The 17,492-nt window shown below is 40.3% G+C and overlaps 1 protein-coding gene across 3 annotated transcripts in view; it reads left to right on the top strand.

The window, feature by feature from the left end:
- alk (ALK receptor tyrosine kinase) overlaps nucleotides 1-17,492 on the top strand; it is a 229,898-nt gene that overhangs the window by 127,673 nt on the left and 84,733 nt on the right. For all 3 annotated transcript variants that reach the window (XM_029139744.3, XM_029139745.3, XM_029139746.3), the window contains exon 4: nucleotides 14,100-14,304. In XM_029139744.3, coding sequence (XP_028995577.1) covers nucleotides 14,100-14,304 — 205 coding nt within the window. The remainder of the gene's footprint in view (nucleotides 1-14,099; nucleotides 14,305-17,492) is intronic.

Genomic DNA, 17,492 nt, shown 5'->3' with positions numbered 1-17,492 from the left:
TGCTTGTGTTAGGATTTCAGAACATTGTCAGTATTCTCAATTGGTTAGAGGATTCCAGCTTTTTCTAAATAGATGTAAACCTATGATTGTTATGATTGCACAAGACGTAAAAGAATAAAACTATACTTTGAAAAAGTATTTGCAGTGAAGGAGGCTAGTAGCCTCCCACACAAAATGAAAGCCATTATATACAATCATATACTATTAGTAATAAAAATAAGGGTAATCTAATAAGCAGAATATTATGATATACATTTGCATCACAGTGGTACAGTTCATGTGTTTAAGAGTTAAAACTAATGTAAGTGATGGATAATTACAAAAACTATATACAATTACAATAACAATCATAATCCACAGATGCCTCTTTAAAAGGAATCTAAACTGCAGTGTTGTAGCCTAGGTTTTGAACAGAAGTACAGGTTCCAGGAAGATTCCTGAGTACTGCTGTAAAACTGACAAACCTGCCATATGAGGGTTACCTGTCCACATCGCACTTCAAAGATACATGCCTCCTTTTTATTTACTTTTTTACATTCTTACTCTCTCCTCATCTTGTGGCTGACGCTTAATTGCGCTGAGGGCTTTGATAATGGGTGGGAATAGAATCAGTGCTGTACTGATGAGAAGACGAATTGAGCATTGAGAGTAATTAGATGCCTCCTAACACTACAGTGTATTGTGTAAGTGAGCTAGGGTTTAAGGTGCTGCATGTGCACGTATACAGAAACACATCTTATGCAGCTTATGACTGTTTTTTATCAGTCTCTAATATGATATAAAGTGCCTCCAGCATATACAACTGGTCAAGAAAGAAAACAACCAATAAGAGTTTTTCCTTCAAAGACAGAGACACAGCAAGGGCTGTCCAGAAAGTCGGCTGGGTTAACGGCAGGGAAGCAATAGAAATGCAAGAGAAATGGTGGGAAGAGAAGGACACAACAACAAGATGGCTGGCAGGGCAACAGACATACTATAAGTTGTATGGGCCATGGGCAAAAAAAGAGAATTGGAGCATGTAATGACAGAAAAGAAGAAATAAACAAACACTGAAGGCACTGGGAGACGGAGCACAGGAACAGGCATATAAATAGGATAGAGTAATGGACAAATGAGACACAAGATGCGGAACACTGTCAGTGTTGAAATAAAAAGACGCGGGAGATGAGAGAGATCTGGAAAAATATGCCGCAGCAAGAAATAAGGGGGGGCTAAAGTAAATCAGACTGTAATGGAGAGGGAAGATGGTGTCAGTCATCGCCCTACTTACATGTGACATTTGAGTACATACCAAGAGCATTTCCATATTTGTAACACAATCAAGATGAAGATGAAAATTCACTGCATAAAAGTCAGTAGATACTGTGGTATCAAACAATCAGATGCTTTGCACACAGTTGTCTTTCTTTCAGTCAGCCTCATGACCTAGTCACCTGAGATGCTTTTCCACCAAATCTTCAGGGAGTTCCCAGAGGTGTGGTAGTTGTTGGCTGCTTAGTCATCACTCTCTGACCCAACGTATCCCAAACCATCTAATTAAATTCAGTCTGGGTGATGGTGTAGGTCATGTGATCTAATGTATTACAGAGTATGGCACACTGGTAATCACATAGACCTAGGTACAATACGATGAACCTTTGTTGATCCCACATCAAAGATAAAACATTTTATGGATATTTTTGTTCCTGATCTATAAGAATGCTGAACAAAGATACATTTGCTGGTAAAAAGTAATTTGTCTATTCAAAATAAATGATTTCTGAAAGTAAGTCAAACTGACTGGATCTGACAGCAGTCCTGCTGTTGGTATCAACCATTGTGTTGAAAGTACTGTACAAGTATGAGCTGACACCAGTTGTGTCCGTAAGCTTCACACTAGCTCCCCGGGCACTGCCACGTGGCCGCCCACTGCACCCCTATGGAGATGGATCAAATGCAGACATGAATTTACCGCACTGGCTGGTATCAATAAAGTTTCAATAACTACAGAGCCTCATACCTGTTCTTCAGTCCACCCTACATGCATTTAGTCAGAAGTATGAACTTTACAGTTACGGTGCGCTCAGCTCTTAGGGCTGAAGTCTTCTTTCGCCTACTGTATGTGAGGAACCATAGGATTATTATTTTTTGCAATTATTTTACTTAGTGACAGGTTTGTTCCTACCTGCATACTGTATTCCTCCACCAATTGCACACTAATTTCATTAGTGAATTTTACTTTGTAAAGCTTAAGTGGAACAGCAGAGCTTAGTTTAGTTTTTGTTATCATGTGATGCAAAACCTGGAAATGTTTTCTTCTCGTCAAGACAAAAGCAAGACATACACGTCTGAAGATTTCCCTCACTCCTGTCTGTCTACAGTCTATCCCAGCTCAGCATGGCTTCAAAACAAGATCAAAATCTGCAGTGCAGTGTATACTCATATTGTGTTACACCCTTTTGATTTGTGCGTTTGTGTAGGTGCTTTAATTGCTTCCATCTTTCACTTAGATATGCAGTGTGAACTACCATTTACTATTAATTTAAGATTCACCGCACGCAGCAACAGGCATGGGACCAGGCTGTGGTTATTGTTGCACTTTCATGCAAATCGTAACAGGATGCGGTAAAGCAGCCACATTATAGATCTGCCTTAAAATCTCTAGGATCAGTCAGGCTTGCAGAGCGACACCCTTGACCGGACAACTGATCACAAAGTTGCTGACAACAATTCTTCTTAGGGTAATATTGGAGGAGCCAAGCTCCTATTAGTGTCCATCAACTGCTGTGCTAAATGCCAGGCTGACAGTGTATCTGTTGAAACTCTGCAGACTTGGTTGCCAACGGGAGAAGAGAAATCTATGCCCTGTTTGTTGCGTCTCCACTGCCAGTCAGCGTTTGAAGCCAGGCTGAGCTGCTGCTCCAAGCCAAAGGTGTAATAGTGCCTGCAATGAACAATTCAGTGTCATTCCAAGAATGACAAGTTGGACAGCCAGTCTGCTAGAAAATCAGTTCTTATTGAAGTTTTGATTTTGTTTTGACTGTTACATTCGAGCTGTGGTTTTGGCCACATTTAAAATGGGCTTATGAAAGTCTAAGAATCTATTCTATAATAAGTGGACACATTGGAAAAGGGCTTATTTAATGCAGTTTAATAATAACCAACTATATAAAAATTAATAGCTTAAGTTATTTAAAGCTGTTCTAAAATGGGATCATCTGAGATTGAACTGATCATGCTACTATGTGGGAATCACGAGGTTTTTATAAATTGCATTACAGTCAAAATATGATGGATAAATGAAATGAAAGTTTGAAATTGCCATATTTAGCTAAATTTACTGTAGGATTGATTTTATACTGCATGATTCTATGATTTGTGTTTGGGCACAAGGAACTGTATGTAATTGGTATAACACATCCTCACATGTCATCACTCTAGCTGGGAATTACAAATTTGGTTATTAGCTAAATATTACTAATTATCACTTATAATTGTTTATTACAACAATTACACAGATAATTACAATTACAATGGGACACACAAATGGGTTGCCAGGCAACAACAGCTAAATTAGGAAAATACAGTTTTTTCAAACAGCATCATTATGAGAAATGACAAAAGTTCTGCTCAAACCAATGTTGCACCACTGTACAAAAATATTCAGGCAATACAGGCAACGACCAGCAAAGATGTAACAATAATTGATATTAGTCATAATAAAGACTGTTTCAATCCAACACTAACAGTCATAACACTCTAACTACTAATAATATAGTTGTGCTAAAAGACTAAAAAGTGTTTTTGTTTTGTCAATAGAGTATGAGCTACACTACTTTCTACTGCTTAGACCCTGTTGCCTCTTTTTTATTGTCTATGTGAAGAGTGAGGGGAAGTCAGATCATGGCTGAATGACGTTCCAGTCACAGACCTATTGGATGCTGTGGCTTTTGTGTACAGCAATGCCATTTCTACAACAAATCAGCCAGGAAATGCTGTTGCTGGCCAGTGTGGTCCCACAGCTGCTGTGAGTGACTAGTGCAAGTGCTGCTGCATAGTCCTGGAGCCTTTGGGGGAGGGGCATTAAGCAGAGTGGGCAGCTGCTGGTCTGGTTGTTCCTGCAGAGGTTGAGATGTAACTGGAGCTGCAAGTGGTAGTGCTGGCGTAGCAGCCGTAAGCAAGTTACCAATTGTGGCTGGAGTATAGTCATTAAGCCCAAAGTGGATGGACCTGAACACTAAATAAATACGCCATATATGTGGAAAACTAGGCTTTAAATGAACATAGAAATTTGAGTCATTCGATGACTAGATCTGGATATATGTGAAACTCCCCTTAAAGATCACATTCATTCCAAACATTAATCTTGGAATTGAATTAGTTTTTTTTTAATAATTTCATTATGAAAAAGCCCAATACTTTATATCATTAAACTAACCTTCCTCAGTATTTTTACATAAGGAAGTGGAAGCTTCAAAGATGAAAAACACAGAAATAGAACAAAGCCTCATACAGATATGCAGCCATAGCACAGATTTAGCACAGGCCAGCTCAGGGCTGGCCGACTTCTTCCACGCAGTCTGAACTTTAACCTTACGTACACTCTAGGCTTTGTAGATGTGTTGACTTGCTCTTGTTGGTAGCAACCTAACAGTGTCCATGTCAGCGAAAGTAGGCTTGGTTACCATGGCAATCACATCCTCTCTCTTTCCCACAAACAGAAACGGGCCGACAGCAGCGAAGATGCAGAGAGGGAAAGGATGAGTGGCTCTCAGAGGAGCACATTAAAACAGAGAGCAACACAGATGGATTTAGGCCTCCAGGGTTAGGCTTGGCTCACTGCTAGTGTACAAAGAAATATGTAGCCTCCTGTAAAGACACAATATATTACACAACAAAATGCCAAGACCGTGCTTCTGTGGCAAACAGTAGTAACAAACTTGTTGTAGTGCCGGGCATGGCCTCACATTCTTACTGTATACTGTAGATGTGACATATTCATCATAGGTTGTATATAAATATCCTCATACAGTCAAAGTACTGGCATTTTAAATGCATCATTAAATCAGTAACTAAGCTATTATTATATTACAGGTATTAAAAACCATACTACCTAAACAGTACATTAAACCAGTCTTCAAAGCTCAAATGTTATTTTATTTATCTTAATTTTATTTTCTTGTTTAAGATTTAAATTGTAGCACATATAGTGCAATAATCTGTAAATTATCACTGTGCAACATGCAGTGTGTGTGTGTGTGTGTGTGTGTGTGTGTGTGTGTGTGTGTGTGTGTGTGTGTGTGTGTGTGTGTGTGTGTGTGTGTGTGTGTGTGTGTGGAGGGCAATGGTAGAGGGAGCAACAATAGATAGAGATAGAGAGAGAGCGAGAGAGAGCTGCAGCCAATCCGCCCCACTAAGTGCAGCAGTGGCTGGTTCTGACGAGGAAAAGCAAGAATCAATATACTCCAGCAGCATGGCAGTCACTGCAGACAGTCGAACTGTAATTATTGTTTGGTCGTCTGGCATATCACACAGGACCAGCCTGTGTGTGTAATTGGGAGACTTGGTGACAAAAGTGATTTTTTTGATTTCTACTCACCTCTACACCTGCAGTTTTATTTCTCATATCTGCTTATTGCTGTGATCTATCAACAAAAAGTCAGCCTGCTAAAAACCGTGGCCTCATCAAAACAACAACAAAGTCCGATCTTATAGCTTTTGCAAGAAAGTCTGGGCCTGGACTTTCTGAAATGGTATTAAAGCTGCCCTGCACTGACCGCTTTCTTTAACAATGTTTCATTATAGTGGGCATACATACATACCAGGAGTCAGTAGAAAACCACAGTGAGCTTCTATTCTGCAAGCTGTGAGAGTCTTTGCTGGGTTCAGCCACAAGCAATTAAAAGATGTGCCTATTTGGCAGGATGGCTAATTAAATTAGTGTGTGTATGGGTGTGTGTGTGAGGGTGCTCTGAGCTCTTGCATACACAAATGGGTGCGTGAGCATTTAGAAGTGAATGCGTGTGTATGGGAGTCTCTTAGGAGCCTTAATTGAAAGCAGTCTCACCGAATCTATAGAATCGATGGTGCGTTTGAGTTAGTGTTTGCGGGAGAGAGCGCTGTTAAATAATCCACCGCATCGCTGGAGAACGCCTTCACAACAAATCTGTGTGCGCAAATACAGACTCCGACATGTGAACCCCTGACCAGTTTGACCGTCTCTAAAGACTTGTGTGTGAGCCCAAGCTGTTTGTTTACTCTTTGCTTCTCTTGGAGGTCTGTGTTTAGGGAAGGAAATGACTGCATGCTGCAAACCTACACCCCCAGCATGCCGCCACGCATGTGTCCTGTGTGTTGGAGAATTTGTCACCCGTGGTGTGAAGCGATGGCTGCCACTTGATAATAAACAGAGGGACTTGTTGAGCATGACTGAACACTCTTGCACTAGATTTCATTCTGTGACGGCGCTAGCACTAAATTACCTCGGTCTCCTCTCTGTCTTTCTCTGCACCAACAAGTGCCTGCAGGAGTCTGTTCAGTATCGGCAGACGCGCACCCCCTGGAATGGTGTTGGTGGGCTGACTTCAAGCTGCAAGCTGTGTATCTAAATCACTGGCAGCCTTTTAAACGAGAGTGCCAGGAAACAAGAGTTTTTCCCTAATTACCAGCCTGACATCAAATAAAATGAAGTGACGTGAGACCTTGACTTAACTTTTGAAAGCAGAGAGGAACTTGTCATAAAACAGGTTGATACCGATAAATGCCAGTGTTGACAGGCTGCCTCCGTCTTTTTATGCTCTTCGTTTGCACTTTGCCTGGTTATAGTTTGGGCAGTAACTACTGATTACAGCCCACATGACTAGTATACTGTAAGTGTTTTCAGGGACACCGATTCCAGTCGTCGGACAGAACTGCAGAGTAAACCAAGCTGCAGATCTCAACCACTTGGTATCGAGAGAGTCTGCTTTTTATTTTAACCACACAGAGTTGAAATAGTAATCACAATATCCACAGTAAGGCAATTACTGCTTTTCTATAGTATAAGTGGCGGAGCTTATACTTTATCATATCAGTCTGAAATGGTATGTAGTGTCTTTGTTCTAGTTCTGTCAATAACCTTGACACACAAATGTCTGCTGAATTGTATTAAAATGAATAAGACATTACTCATCAGGGATCTTGCCGTGACAATATTCAATTGGAAAAAAGGGTTTATTTTGTTTTTTAGTACATTTAAATAAAAGAACCTGCAGTCTCCAACACAGTGTTGGAAGCTCAACAAACCGGTACATGTTCTGCCCTGTGTGTCCTTCTTTGATCCCGTCCTGTCGTAGCACTTTCAGGCCTCTTGCTGAGAGCAGCTTTGGGATTTCTCCCTGTACGAAGGCTAAGCAGGAGATGTTGGCAGAGAAAAATGGTGACTTTCCTTTGTGGATTACTAGCTCAGAGGCTGCAGACTGGTCTGTGGCTTGGATATTTTCAGCCATCTAAACCATGTCACACACTCAAACCATTGACCAGGAACACAGCCGCCGTTTTTGCTATTTGCATTTGCTTAGGGATGAGTCGACAAACTACCATACCATAGATTTTGCCATTGCTGTTCTTACTGGGTGTATATCTGTTGCTGAGAGACATTTTGGGTGCCTTCTCTGCTCAGAGGGCCCACTAATTTATGTATTAATTCCTTTTTGTCTTGACTACAAAGACAGTGCGTGTCCCAGTTCCTTATATGTTTCCCTCAGCAGTTGGATCCTGAGTCTTCTTGCCAGGCAAGACTGTGTAGCTTGCACAAGCCAATCCCGCCCATACCCTCCACATGCCTCTGAAGTTTGTTTTTTCCTTCTTTTTCTGTGTGTCCAGTCGGAATGTGATCTTTTGAGCACATTCCCTTTTAATGAGGTTTTTTTTTTTTTTTTTGGAAACACTTTTAGCCTTTATTTGTCATTTCTGGTGAGTGAGATGTTATTTGAGCTCACTGATGACCTACGCTCTGAAATGAAATGTTTACTGTTTGGCTTTTTCATCGGAGCACTCCGCTCCTCTGCTGCAGCGAACACTGAATGCCTCAGACATGAACAGAAGTACACGGCAACCCACGAAATGTAGCAACAATCTCGTTGAACCTTTGACTGTGTGGTGGCCTCTGACAGCTCTCAAATACCAGCTTCACACTTTCAAAACAAAGCAGAGACATTTCTCTGACAAGGGCACAGAGAAGCCTTGCACCATCAATATTTGTGACTCGAGGTTCTCCATACTAAGTGTACCTGCCTGTGCTTAACCATGACTAGCTTACCAACTTCTAATCCTTTTATACTCACATCGCAACCAGGATGTGGGCAATGAAAAATGTTGTTTTTTAAGATTGATAAATGCTTACGTGTTTTTTAAATTAAAGTTACAAATAAAAATAAATAGTGCATTTTTGAAACATCCTGCTTATAAACAGTGTTTATTGAGCTGTTCTATAGAAAAAGTAACCTTAATACATATAATAAATAAAATGGCCTTGACCTTCACGGGGGATGAGCACATATAAAGTCTCAAAGTAGCTACAAATTGTTCGTGGTGACCATTAATTGTATGAAAATAGCTAGGAAATGCTGAAAAAGGTGATGTAAGGAAAGTAGTTCCTAGTAGAAAGTAGTAATGTAAGTACTCTGTTGTTGACGCTATCAGGTTGAACGAGGGAAGTATTTTTTTATTGATTTTGTTTCGTCTACCTGGGTTTAAGCCGGATGTGGGCAAGCCAGCGGCTAGCACTGCATTAAAGTGTTAATGTGAAAGCTTTTTGATGCTGCCCTCAAAGTGACCCCTTTCTATTACTGTCTTTATATACTTATTTCCTTGAATGGTTAAGTTGACAGATTCAGTGGTTTTCCACCTGTAGCTCTGTTAGTTTGTGCCAAGAGTTGAACCCAGTTAGTTATCAAGGTCACATGCAGAGCCGTCAAATCTGTGCTTATTAAAAATTCAGTCTTGTGTATTGGAAATACAGGAAATGTATTTCAGATTCAGCTGCGATGTGTGGATAAAAGTGACCCGTATAAAAATGGTGCCAGCAGTATCGATTATGAAATGGTGGAAGCCTGTGAATCTATCAACCAGGCACGTGGTCTGCCCACCTATGACAAGGGTGAAATCCCTACTCCTGACTCTCTGGTGTTCCAGTTGCAAATGACTCGGTAGCAGCTGATGGTTCTGTAGATGCTCTGTGGCATCATTCACTAATTTGGGAGAGACCCATTGGCAGTATTTGTATCTGCTCCATCTACAAACAAGTCTGCTTAATCAGTCAGCTTGCTGGGCCCAGACACTTCCTCCCTCTGGCTAAAGCCACCGCTAACCCTCTTTAAATCACTACTAAGGCTTTGTTTTGCTTGGCAGTGGCTGCATGACACAATGTTAACAGTTCGCTGTCTCAGATCCCCGTCCCTTTGTCCATCTTATTTCTTGCGTGTGTGCGTGCGCGTGCGTGTGTCATGAGGACTGTAAATGTAGTGCAGACAGTTTGAAGACCACTACAGGATGTTTCTTGTTGTATGTCTTTTGTGAAGCAATTTCCCCTTTACTCCATACAATAGAAGTCATTTTAAAACTATTTATTTAGGAGTTTTGAAGAGGCACCCAATACCTGCTTTATTGCATATAATCTGACTAGAGTGGGAACTTGCTATCTTTTCCAGGTTGTTTCCATCCTACATCTTGTTTTCCTCTTAGCTTTGCTCTGTTTCCAGGTCAGCTGACGGGTTCTTATGTGGTAGACACAGTAGCCAGCATCGGCAAAGATAATGAGCCGAAGCTGCAAATCATCCCGACAGCACAGAGAGACACGTTCCTTTAAGAATGATGCAATTTAAACCATTTAGAATAATGGCACCTTTGATAAACAGAGCAGTGAAATGCACAGATTGTCTGAAGTTTTCACAATTAACCTGCGGGTTGCATAAACGTGGACATTATTCCACTCCTGCGTTTAAAGAATAACATCGATGGTGTAACAATTCTTTTGATCTGTGATTATGTTTTCAGTTTATTTCAATGGAGATGATTAATGAGTTGTGTACCCGCTATTTGAAATCTGCCCGAGACATCGTCAAGATGGGAGGATATGGCTGTTGTGAAGCAGATTTGGGTGTTGGGGGTTTACTGAAGTAGTATTTGTCTTCATTAGTGATGTTATTTGTTCTGCAGTGTTTTAAAGAAACACTAGATAATGATATGCACTGTTTGCCTTTTTTTGTCTTAGCTTCTAATTCACATGCAGGATAGTTTGATGCTACTGTATTACAGCATGTCATGGTGAAATACACGTATTGACAAACTACACGTATAAGAGTCATGTTATTTGAATCAATCATTAGTACAACTGCTTTTACTTGCACTAATCTTTATTCTCAATAGAACATGGCATATTTTCTGCATTTGTTTGCTTTTTTGTTTTATACATTTAAATAACCAGTGTACAGGACAGTACATGCACAAATGTTTAATTAGACCCACTAATGGAGTAATGAAAACCCAGAAACAGACTGTTACCAAAATTGCTCAGTTTACATGTAGGTAAACACAGCAGCACATTTAGCAGATGATGGCTTGTCAACATGGTAACTAGTGGAAACATACGCGGTGTGTAACATTCTTACCATTAGGTCTCTGCTGTATTTAACCGTGATGACTGGTATTGGACTGCCAACATCAACATTCTAAAATATAATCAGATACAGTATGAAGTGCACGTCAACAAACATCAAACCTCTTTAAACCCTTCTGGCTCAGTTTTTAATTTGATATACCTGATTTTAAATTTGTCTCTACACTGTAATTGGCTCTGACCTTGTTCTGACTCCACCTGTTTGCTCACACATTGTGTGTGGTTACGAATAATTACTGACTTTTGAGCTGTAACTCCAATCTACAATTTATTGGCAGATTGCAATAAAAATTAATTTGCAAAGCCATTTCATGATTCAACACATGTTCAGAGGGGAGGTACAGTATGACACGAAGCCAGTATTACAGGTACAGAGAGGAAGAAGCTCAGTTAATGAAGTAGAAAACAATGGTGGCCTGTACTGTAGGTGGTGGAAGGACAGGGAAACACGGGAGCTCAGTGTCTGAAGGAGGCTCCCCAGCAGCCTCTTAAGTCCTGCACACAGAAAGGCCTGAGACAGTGAGCACCCTGATGAACTGTGGTGTAGTGATAGTGTTTCTGTAGACATAATGTTTAGTGCTTAGCTCGGCTCAGGCTTTTTAATGTGCGATTAGATCCAGTGCTCCTCCTGTGTATGAAACAATACCATGGATCATGTTTACAAAGCTTGTGGAATGAATAAGCCCCAGCTTCCCCTGCTTACATTCAGCTTTGAGGCAGCTCGGCAGTTGCTGGACTGGTCTTCGCTTGACTTGGACTGTCTGCTCTGATTTCAGGAGGTGCAGCAGTGTACAGTGAAATAAGTCTGAAATAAATGTTTCTTTATAAAATGTAGGACAGGCCATTATTCACATTTTTATTTTTAAGTGTACCTTGCATTGATGCCTATCTTTGTTAAATGTTGACAAGGCCTTGTGGACAATGGCTGAATATCTGTACACTTGGACCAAGGCCAGTACAACCTGTGTTAAATTTGGCGATAAAGGCAGCATTCTGCTTTAGAAACAAGGCCGTTTGTGAACAAACTACAGAGTTTAGTATACTTTCTAGATGTTTTTTAACATTTTTGTTCATTATCATTTGCTACATTTGCTGGCCTCTACCATATGCTATTGGCCTGACTACAGTAGTTAACCATAAAAAGTTACTACAGTATCATCTACCTTATCTTAGTACCTTATTAAGAATCTATTAAAGCAGGATCCATCAGCATGAACAGACCTAGAGGTGAACACAACCTGCTACTACAAGGTTTACCAGTCAATAGGTTGCAAATTAAAATGTGTAGCAGTGAGTTGCTGACGCCCAAATAAGCTTGTCCTTGCACATGCATAGTGCATAATGCTATAAGAGGATTTGGCCCATAATACACTTTGAATGGTTTGTTTTCCTCCTTTGCTCCGCTCTATGAAAGGGCTTTTCTTTTCAGTTCTTTGCAGGTTCTACTCTACTGCCATGTCAACAGAGTAGTACCGTAATCACATTCTGCTTTGTAAACACTGTTCATTACACCAAATCTGAACCTTGGCTGATAATTGAATAATTGCTTTCAGCAAAAAAATATAAGTGGCAGCAAAGCAGGCCAGCGGGGCTGCTGCTGTATTTCTAATACCATATACACAGATTAGTGGAGTTTGAAACTTCCTTCCAGTAGCAAAGGGCTGAAATTGTTTAGAAGGGATTTGTATTAGACTAAGAATACCCCCCCCCCTTTTTTTTAGAGGGTTATACAGTAGTCCCTTGGCCAATTATTGCAAAGGATCCCCATCAGTCAAGATTTAAACTAGTCTTGAGTATGTCATTAGCATTAAGTTCCATTTCTGGTCTTTTTTGCATTACGTTGCGTTCAATATAATCTAGTGAATAGTCCTCTATGTCTACAAGTGTTAAAAGCCATTAGCCATATTGCACTGTACTGTGCCGAACCACGTCTCATCATGTGGTAAATGGAGCCATCATGCTTTATCAGGCAGTTATGCTGACAGGTGAATCTGAGGTGGGATTCTGCTAATCCAGGCTCAGTCTTTGCTTTCGTCAGACAGGTATTTCTTTGTTTGTTTCTAGGTCTTTACCTACAGGCCAGAAGCAATTCTAAGCTAACTTTTAAACAACTTTAACTTGCTGTTAGCTGCATAGAACGCGTCTAAGTTCACAGTGCGTGCAGCATGTTGTAGGTACAGATTGTCCAGACCCTTCGTATAAAGGGGCATGCAAATGTAGCAGGAAGCACAAATGAAGCGTAACTGGAGCTCTCCAATTTGAAGGCCTCCACATTCACTAGTTTTTCAGTAACCTCTGGGAATAAGGAAAAGCAATGAATATCAGACAAGGATAAAAGGAGAGACTAACAAGTTTAGAATGTGGTGTGTACACAGACAGATGAATGGCTTGAAGCCCCCCTGTCCATATCTGTAATGATGTCCCTTGTTGACTTTTATTTTGTATTAAGAGCTTCATTAAAATCCATTCATTTCCCTCCTGCAGCTACAGTAGATAAAGATTTTAGATCCACAAAATACTTCTATGTGTTAATATTTGAATGTAAGCACGATTTGTGTGTGTGTGTGTGTGTGTGTGTGTGTGTGTGTGTGTGTGTGTGTGTGTGTGTGTGTGTGTGTGTGTGTGTGTGTGTGTGTGTGTGTGTGTATCCTGTATAGAGGAAATACATATTATTCTAGTCTATATGGATGACATGCTCATTATTGGTCTCAACAGCAGGTCATTGTTCAGACTTCTCCCCACTTCCACTTGTCCTGTGTAGTTCTTTTTTTCTTAGTACTTATCAGACAACTAATGGCAAAAGACTGTTTGAGTGCAATAGCTGACATACACAAGAAGACACGTGTGTCCCAGTTAGAGAAGTACACTTTAATAGAATCTGACCCACGGGAAGCTGGTAATACCATTATCCAGAGGCAAGAGCACAGCCTGGAAATGGTAGCACACTAAAAAGAAATACATCAGCCCTATGTTATAACAATTCTGTGATTTTATTCTGCAACTTTGACCTCTACTCTTACAACCAAAACAAACGGTCCCACTCCTCAGCACTGGTGGATCATCAGCTACTCTGCAGTTTTTTGGTTCGGCATGTTTATCTTCCCCTCATCAGCACCACTTTCCCTAACTTGGGATTCTTTGTGCTTTACTCTGCACCCAGACAGACACGTGATGAACTTGCTAGATCGAGTGCAGTACATTTGAAAATTAAATGGACCTTATTTCAAAGATGAAACTGCTTAGATTTCTTTTTCTGTCATTGCTCTATTTCACATCACATCAGCTTTTTTGTGCATATTCATTCAGTAATGCTCAGCCATCAACCCAACTCTTTTTCAAACCATAGCCCATCAATAATGTTTTTTTCTTTTTGTACAGCTCCATGCATCATATAGTCTTTTTTCTTTCTGACAAGTACGAGATGAACCTCACACACCTGTTCTGTGTTTTCTGATTTTTTTAGGTCAGTTCCTCTGGGTGAACAGTTCAGCTTTTGGGGGCCCATGGGTGCTGAGTCCCTGGCTGTGGGTGGGCCAAGGTCCCTGTAGCCTGGACATGGCTGTGTTCCTGCACCCCAAGCAAAGTGGACAGTACACCATATGGCTCTCAGAGCGGGACAGACAGCCAGTCGCCCTGTTCTCCACCGACACACTACCGCGCATCACAGGGTGAGTGTTTTGTTGCGAATTGATTGGTTGACTTCTAATCACTTAGTTTGTCTAAATGCGATTTAATGGCGACTGAATGTGGAAACAAGTGCCCGTGCACATGCAGCCAAGAGTTCTGATGTGGGTTCCCTGTTCCCAAATCTGTGTAAATGTGTTCCATTAGCAGCAGTATTTAAACCATTCAGCAGAATCAAATGATGCTGCCCTTATTGAAAGCCTCTTTATATGGAGATTATCTACTATGGATAGAGGGCTGGCTGCGTAAGAAGGGATGATAGGTCATTTAAAAACATGCAATTTGCTTTTGTAGCAACTGGGCACCATTTAGCCATTATTGAATTCATATAACCTTCTTGTGTGACTAATGCCTAATTAACACCTGCTCTGTTCTTGTCTTAGTGGGGCTTCTTCTTTTTGTACGCCCCAGTAAGAGTAGCTCACACTGAGAGACACATGAACGACACTTGCTCCCAAAGCCTCTTTTCTAAATACTTCACGTGTGTGGCTGTACCACAGCCTGTAAGCATCGCTGTACTTTGGGGGTTGTGGGAGTAGAGGAAGTCACAAAATAAAGGAAAATCCCACTGCATGGCTCTAGACATGCTTTACTGCTGCTTCTACTGTGTTCATGCTTTAGTGTACTCTTTGTTTGTGTCTGTGTGTACCAGATATTACTCCCGTTTTGTGGGAACCTAAATCCAAACTGATGTGGGGACATGACTGTACCTGTAGGGGCAATGCTGGTCCCCATGAGAAAACCGTTCAATTTTAGAGATGACTTGTGTGGGCTCCAGTTAAAGGCTACTTTGGGTATTGTTGACGTTTGGGTTGGTGCCAGTCAACGTCCAGTAATTCCCTGTTGAAGTGTGTCAAAACTCTTGTTTGCCTTCTTAAGGAAGCAATGCAGGGATGTTGGTGACATATTAGGCTGTTTGTGTGCTCTCATTTGTAGTCAGCGTGCCACCGTCTCAAACTCAACTCCCTACCAATCTACTCCAGAGGGGCCGCCGGTATCATAAAAGAGGGCAAAAACAAATACAGGAAGCGGCACTCGTGGCGGACATTGTATAGTCAGCCAGTATACTAATTGCCAACCTGTGCCCTTGTGTTTGAATTTTAATGCTGTTGTTTTGACATGTGCGTCCAAGTTGGTGGCCAGAGCTGTTGGCCATGAGGGAGGCACCATTTTTGTACAAAGCAGAGACAAGGTCTTTTTTACCTAAAGAGGGATTAAAACCTAAGCAGTGGAAAAGTTCTACACCTTGTTTAGCAACTAATTACAGTAGGCGCTTAATGGAAGATTGCCACACACTTCAATCATTTGTAAAATCTTTAGGGATTGTAAGTTTCTTTAACAAATAAATCTTGAATTAATGCTAAAGCAATCATCTACGTCTAAGTATAACTTACTGTAACTTCTTTCAGTTGTAAAGGGGTGACTCCAGTGCATTGCTCTGTGTTCTACCCTCTGGTTGTGGTGATCTTGCATCATGTCTGATAGAATTGACAAAGCATCAAATATCTGAGTCAGTTGACAGTGTCTGAAGCTTCTATAAGGGCTTTGAAATAACCGTGAAGAAGCATACTGTGTGTGAGATAACATGGGATGAAATTATGCACATTCTTTTTCACAAAGTATTTTAAACTTTTAAAGTTGTCACTGTAATTTAAACATTGTTTGTAAAGTAACAGGTCGAGCTGATTTACCCAAGGCAGTTTAGTAAACCATATTGCAAATGATATTGATTGATAGTTAGGACAATAAATCACTTCACCTCTATGGGAGAAGGATTTTATTACACATTCCCGCAAGCCCCTGTTTCATATTTGATCATGCGTTGCATAAAGATACCTGAGGGAATAATAATAAGACCTCTAAGCAGCCTGGCAAAGATGTGTATGTGTGTGTGTGTGAGCGTATTTGAGTTGTATGCTTTGATTAATTTAACATAAAAATCTACCAAATACAAAAATGCAGTTTAGACGAATAGATCTACAGTACTTTGTAAATAAAAGTAAATAAAATATTACATTTTCCACAGTTTATACATTAAATCACTTGGCAACTATGATATACAGGAAAAACTTCATGACGACATTAATGTTCATGTAAGTAAATGTACATGTCCTTGAATTGGAAATCAGCAGTTCTAACTAAAACTACTTTCACTTCAGAAGCAATTTTAAGACTTGATGTATCTATAGGTGCAGTGTTAAACTGGTAGGAACCTAGAAGTGCATCTTGGTCCTGATGTAGTGCATTTGGGTTCTGTGGGGGTCCATTGTGCTCCTGATGGGTTTTTCTAGGTCACTCTTCAGTGAGTAGACACTGGGTCAGGAGTCTATTAATCTGACTAGACTACTCTCCACACATCTCTGGCAGTTTGGAAAGACAGAGACACAGAAGTTGTGTGTGTAAACACTTTACATGGATATATTAATATGCTTTTTATTTATTATTATAACTATCTATTTCTTTTTTACAATAACATGTGTTTTTCATAGAATTGTTGAATTGCTTTTTGATTTACCCTAATTTTATTAAGATCCAAAATCTGGAAATTCAGCAATAGTCGATACAGACAAAGGCACACAAATTAAAAAATTAAATGTTAAGAATAATAATAAAGGTTAGCGTTAATAAACGTTGTTTATGTTAAATTAGAGTAGTTCTATCTAAAATAGAGAATGCAGCAGCTCAAAGTTTGGGTATGTGGATCGGTGATTGACAGCACATCCTGTCTTGATGTCAGTTTTCATCACATCATCAACAGCCAACAGCTCACTCACTTGCTATTGTTTCGTGCAAGCGAATGAAGATGTATCATCAGAAGAAGGAGCCTGCAAGCAGTGGCTTCGCATCCTACAACTTGGATGGTTCAGCGCATATTAACCAGTTAGTCTAACTACTGTATCTGGCTTCGGTGTATGTTTATTGACATGAAAGAAAAAACATATTCATTAGTATTTACAGTAGTGTTTAGAGTGCAGTAATCTTTTACAACTGCTCCAGAGTTTGTTTAATTTGTGGCATGGTGAGATAAAACATTATATTTTATGCATATTAATATTAACCACACTGACATAACACTTGTCTATATAAGGCTGCATTTAGTGAGTAAGTTCTGTAATGAAACCAATTACATCAGCTACCACAGAAATGAACTCAACACTATGTTCAGTAGTAC

The sequence above is a fragment of the Betta splendens genome, chromosome 22 (genome assembly GCF_900634795.4).
Source record: "Betta splendens chromosome 22, fBetSpl5.4, whole genome shotgun sequence".
Lineage (NCBI taxonomy): Eukaryota > Metazoa > Chordata > Actinopteri > Anabantiformes > Osphronemidae > Betta > Betta splendens.
This window is presented reverse-complemented; position numbering and strand designations above follow the sequence as displayed.